At 49.6% G+C, this 6,139-nt stretch overlaps 1 protein-coding gene across 1 annotated transcript in view; it reads right to left on the bottom strand.

The window, feature by feature from the left end:
* NSG2 (neuronal vesicle trafficking associated 2) overlaps positions 1-6,133 on the bottom strand; it is a 30,952-nt gene extending 24,819 nt beyond the window's left edge. Inside the window, exons 1-2 of the mRNA XM_005418800.2 lie at positions 6,054-6,133; positions 5,243-5,393 (exon numbers count right to left, since the gene is read on the bottom strand). Of these exons, the coding sequence (XP_005418857.1) occupies positions 5,243-5,371 (129 nt within the window). The 5' untranslated portion in view covers positions 5,372-5,393; positions 6,054-6,133. The remainder of the gene's footprint in view (positions 1-5,242; positions 5,394-6,053) is intronic.
* Between the last annotated feature and the right edge of the window lie 6 nt (positions 6,134-6,139).

Here is a 6,139-nt window from a genome sequence, read left to right on the forward strand (position 1 = left end):
AGTGCAGACATAGCTGGGCTTAAGAGAGGTAATGGAGCTCACAAACCCAGGCAGCTTTAAAGCCCCTAATTCAGGCGCTGATGGCAGAGCAGTTAAGGAGGGAGATTTCTGCCCAGGCTACACAAATCCTGGGATGTTCAGAGTGAAGCTCTGCTGCAGCAGCACATTCTCTGGATGATGGGAGGCTGCTGGAAGCTGCTGCAGGTCCCTGTGAACAGCCCTAGTGGAGGGGTTGGTGTGTGAGAGGAAGGCCAGCGCAGAGTGACATCCAAACAGGAGCAGAAACTGCCAAGGACAGGAGCAGGGCTGTCCAAAACGTGCAAACAACATCAAGGAGGTTCCCCAAATGCTGCTCTGCTCGAGTGGGATGCTGCAAGGATTTATTACAGCCTAATGAGCAGGAGTGGTGCTCAGTTCTAATACACATCCAGAGGACAAAGGAATTTGCACAGTGTAGGAGGGGGACACAAGAATAAGGCTCAGACTTTGATATTTATGGGGATGAGGCAGAGTATCCCAAGTGGAGAGAAAAAAGGATGGAGAAAGGCAAGACAGCCCATTCCTTTTTATTTGTTATTCCCTTCCTTTGTTTTATCCATGTTTTCTTTCCCTTTGCATCCTCCTCCTCCCTCCTCCCTCCTTCCTCATCACTATCCCAGCCCCATCCCTCCTTTTGTGGCATCCCACCAGCCCCACCAGCAGAGGAGCAGGAGCTGCCTGTTCCCGGCTCCTGCAGAGCTCCCAGGAACGCTCAGCCGGGAATGCTGAGCTGCCTGCAGCCCCAGCAGGAGCAGCAGCCCCCCAAAAGCAGCCCCTTCAGGCTGCACAGAGGGCAGGCTGACACTGCTACCCAGCACTGAGCTCCGAGCAGTCCCCGAGGTACAGGAGCACTCATCCAGCTACTCTGAATTATTCCTGCTCAGCTGGCCAGGACCAAACGTTATTTTCTGTTAAACCAACAGGGACAGGCTGTGAACACCAGGGACCCTCCTGATCTCCAGGAACGCTGTGTAAATGAATGGCCTCAGCCACTCAGAGCGGGATGTGGCCAGGGGCAGGAACAGAGGGTGGGGAAAGCATTTGAAGAGAGCTGTTACATCTATTTTCTTTTTGTTTTCCTGGGCTTGTGGCAGGAATTTGCCACTAGAGAAATTAATTCTCAAGCCTCCTGATGCATTCAAAATAAAGAACAATGGATCACATGATAAGCCTTCTGCAGCCTTCACCACAAAAGAGGTGCGGATGTTTTTTACAGCCTGACAAGAGCTTTCATGCACTTTTGTGTTATGTAAAATTAGGATTTTACTGCCAGAGCAGAGGTATTTCCTGATGGATTACACTGAACCGAGCCAAGAGACCAAGGGGTCCCCAGTTGTTGTTTCATTTCACATTTCAGTGAACAGAATGGTCCCTGAAAAGCTGCACATCTTTCAGCATTATCATTGCCAGGATACAATCACAGCTGAAGCTGTCTGTCTATGCCTTGGAAAACAAGGCAACAGCTCCTCTTTTTCCCTTTGGTCCTAAAAGATAAAAGACTTCTGTTGTTTTTTTGTTTTTTTTCTTTTTGAATCAGAAAAAATGAAATTCAGAGACATAAAAAGCCAGGTCAAGGGCTTGTCCTTGTTGATGGGGCTATTATTGCTGTTACATGGATGGATCTCACCAAAAAGGCCATGCAAAAATGATTTAGGAGCACCTGACTTTACCTTCTGCTCCAGCAAGGGAACAGGGGACAAGGGAAATGCTTGAAGATTGTCAATAAATATAAATGCACAGCAGGCTTAGCACCTTAGGGGGACAATTCCTGCCCTGGGTCCGTTTGTCTCCCTGCAGCCACACAAGTGCTGACAGAAGGATGAGAATGCTGATGCTGCAGGAGGAGCAGCACGAGGAGGGGGCATCCTCCTTTGGAGGGAGAAGAAAGACATTCCAGTGGCCTGCAATTTTAAAAAGAAGAATTTTGCCAAACTGAAATCCTGCCTGCATTTTTCCAACAGCAGCAAGGTGGGAGTCAGAGGGAGCTGCTAAGCTCTCAGTGCTTTGGAGAACAAGCCTGTTAGGAAAGCACCCCCAAAAGGACAGACAGGAAATTTAAGCACACCTTTAAGAGTTTTCCTTTCTCACCCCCTATATGATTTCTTCAAGGAACTATCTGCAAAGAGCTGGACTTCAGGCTTTACATCACATCAGTAAAAGCCTCATTTTATATTCTGTCTCTGTATCCTTTCTGTGACAGAGGAACCAGACACAAAAAACACTTGGCAAGAGATGATAGAAGCTCTGGTGAAACACCTACATAGGTTAATGCTGAGAGTCACTTTGAGTGACTCTCAAAGTGATTCAGCTACAAAAATGTCCCTAAAATAAAGAAAAAAATCAAGAATTCAAGGTCCTTAAACCACAATTTTCAGTCTGTAGATTCCACAGGCTTTGTGGGGTGCTTTTAGGGATCCAAAAAACAACAGGTTTGATGTTCTTCAACTTGCATGCAGGTATCTAAGACTCGACTGAACCAAAAACCTATAAAGGAACAAAACTTGCAAATACACATCAGGTGAGGGCATTGTCGTAGGGACAGCAGCTGGGCTGCCCAGCACAAGCCTCGTACACTCTTGGATCACTCTCCAAAGCTGTTACTGCTCCGCCTCTAGACAGAGCCCTGAGCTGCACCCAAACCTCCCTGCCCTGGTTTTAACGCACCCTGGATTGCCCTGACCCCAGGGTTAGATGCAGGTCAAAAACTCAGAATTTCCTAGATGAAAATCCCTTCTGACAGCAAAGAGAAGGCCAGAAAGGGGAAGGAATACTTAGCAGGGCTGGAATTTTTTTAGGTTTCACTTACAGGGGCTGCCAGGACAATGCAGGCTGTCTGTGCAGTGCCGAGGATGCGATGCAGGAGCTGGGCGGCAGCATTGCCTCCCTGTGGATGGCAGGAAAGCCCCGAGGCTGGGGAGCCCCGCGGGGAGGCGACACCGGAGCTGTCCCTCACAGAGGATACAGGAGCTGTCCCTCACAGGGGACACCGGAGCTGTCCCTCACAGGCGACACCGGAGCTGTCCCTCACAGAGGATACAGGAGCTGTCCCTCACAGCCGCGGGGCTCGTCGGGCACTGCTGGCTCCTGCAGCATCCCATGCACCAGGCACAGCAACCCTCAAGAGCTCATTCTCCCGGGCTAAAAATCAACTGCTCGATGAGAAAAGTCAATTTTAGGTGTTTTCTTAGCCCAGTCACCTGACAGCAAGGCAAGTCCAAACAAGAATATACCCTGAAAGACTTGAAGTCCATGTCCACTCCTCCCCAAGGGGACAGCCTGCCTGAATTCAGCAGCGGCTTTGCTTTCTCAAGAACAAAGCTGCAATTTGCCCCTCTCACTTAACCTCTGCCCAAGATTTTCACCTGAGGCTCAGCTCCTTATTAGCAGCTCTTTAAACAGCCCCTCTGCCCCGGGGTGAGCTCACCCCACCAGAACCCCTTCTACAGAGAGCAAAGGAAACAGGTCGTGAATTATTTTGCTTTTATCATAAATAACCTCTCCTCTTGGTGAAGGGATTTCCAGCCCGTTCACTGCGGGCCTGCTGCACGGAGGAGATGAAGCACAGCCTGCAGAAATCAATAGCTCTGACTCTAATGAGTTCTGAATCACACTCAGCACGCCCGGAGATACATCCCACACTTCCAGCAAGGAAAAACATGGATGTTGGTAGATGCATTGGCAGTAATATATGCTAATGAAGGTAATGTAACCTAACAACACGTGAATTATTGATGTGGGCATGTTTAAACAGAAAAATCAGCAAGGAATCACACCACACTGATCCGCACCAGTGTTTGCTCACCATCAGGCAACTGGAACACACTCTTACCACTCGATCAGCTTGGAAAGATCTTTGTTGGGTAATCCATGTCTCACCTGCTCCATAAGTCATCTAAATTCCACATTACCATGTGACACTGGGTGATCTCAACGAGCCCTTTTGTATTGGCATCAAAGGAGCGACTTTTACACACCTACGGTTCCCCTAAACTTTTCAGACATTTATGAGAAATCATATTGCTTTGCCCGAATTATTTTGATTAATCTTATTTATCAGAGTCACAGGTAAGGGCTGGCTTAGCCTGTGTTTCACAACAATTCACAGAAGTCCAACTCTCCTGAATGCAGCCAAGTTGCTCCTGTTTGCCATGAGGCACGTGGAGAATGGGACCAGTTTCTTTGTCTGGCACAGCTCTGGTTCCCAGGATGTCAAGGCAGTTGACTCAGCTCTATCTTAAAATAAACACAGTTTGTCTACCTAGACAGGTTTATCACATCCATCACCATGTTCTCCTAATGTATTTAGGGAAAATTCATTTTGTACCACGGTAAAAGCAGGATATATGTTCAATAACCATCAGTGTTAATTTTGCTGTTATTCCATTATCCTGCGAGATCTAATCATTCTGTCTGTACTGTGGGGTGGGCTGGCTCCACCTCTGTGGTATCTGGGAACTACATTGCAGACAGGCTTTGTTTTGGTGAGGGCTGTTGGGGAATACAGATTTTTACAGTCTCATCATGTCCTCACCAGGTTATACTGATATGCATCATCCCCACGGGGATGTAGACAAAAGATTTCCTACTTCACGCTGCAGCCAAAAAATCCCAACACAACCCGCAGCCAATCGCACATTCCTGGGGGTTTTAGTGCTGCATTCAGGTGTGAGAGACTTGAGAGGGTAAGGGAGAACAATGTCCCCTGCCCGGGGCCAAACGAGTCCCTGGGCTGTCCCCCAGGAACTCAGCCACTGTCCCCAGAGAAATCAGCATCCTCAGTGCCCAAATCAGCTTTGCAAAGCCACAGAGAAGAAAACGGAGCTTAACTGAGATAATTAAAACAGCTGCTTATTTCGGCAGTTATCACATTACCTCCTCTCAAAGCAGGCCATTAATCTTACTGATAATAACATATTGCACGCTGCTCCTCAGTTTCCCCAGCGCTTGCAAGAGAAACACACCAAGCTTTTTTTTTCCAGTTGTATTTAGGAGCATTTGGGGTTCTTTTTTGAGGAGGGAGGGCACTGGGGGACTGTTGCATGCTTATTTGCCATGTTTAAACAGATAAAACACACAGCGAAAGATAACCCCTGTTTATTTATTGAATAAATGTGCCACAATTCCCATCACCAGAGCCCAGTGACAAGCAAGGGGCACGTCCGTGTGCGCAACCATGCAGGAGCACATTCTGATTTTGTTTTACCTTTTCCGGAGCCGGGAACTGCAGGTGATTTACTTCCAAAGGCGTGATCAAAGGAACTGTCTGAAAACCATCTTCGTTGGATGGTGGTTTGTTGTTCTTGTCGTTCAAATTACTCCCCAGCTTCACCATCCTTGCAGCCGGCTTTCCAGACCTGAAACCGGGGGAGATGAGCAATGTCACCGAGGCAGAGGAAGGGGACAATTCCCTGCTCGCTTTGGGTTCAGGTGTCGGTGCCTGGGTTACAGGGAATGTCACTTCACTACACCATGGCATTTGCCTTACACAAACACCCCACAAACAGCCTCTTAATCCCAAAAGCACCTTCTAAACGCCACAAACACCCTCTGAACCTCACAAAAAGCCTTTAAATCCCACAAAGAGCCTCTAAACCCCACAAACAGCCTTTAAACCCATCGCTGTCAGCCCAGACACGGCGGATCCCGAAGCGCCGGGAGAGCCACCGGCACCGGTGGGAATGCCACCAACACGACCGGGAATGTCACCAGCACCACCGGGAATGTCACCAGTGCTGGCAGGAGAGCCACCAGCATCACCGCGAATGTCACCAGCATCACCGGGAGTGCCACCAGCACCGCCACCATCGCGGACACGCAGCGGGACACAGGGACACAGCGCGTCTTCCACTGACCCCAGGAGGGTTTTTGATACCCCTCTCCCATTTTTGCAGCTCCCTTTGGGGTTCGGAACCCCGTCCCCTGCACATCCCGGAGCGCTCGGAGGTCTCCCTTGCTATCTCCCCGGGAGCCGGCGGTCAGGGCGGGGGTTCTGCGGGCACGGCTGCGTTACTTACTGCCAAGCAGGCGGCGAGAGGCGGCGGCGGGGCCGGTGTGGAGCCCGCGGTGTCCGCGGGGGGAGCGGTGCTGAAGGGACAGCGCT

The sequence above is a fragment of the Geospiza fortis genome, unplaced genomic scaffold (genome assembly GCF_000277835.1).
Source record: "Geospiza fortis unplaced genomic scaffold, GeoFor_1.0 scaffold55, whole genome shotgun sequence".
Taxonomy (NCBI): Eukaryota; Metazoa; Chordata; class Aves; order Passeriformes; family Thraupidae; genus Geospiza; species Geospiza fortis.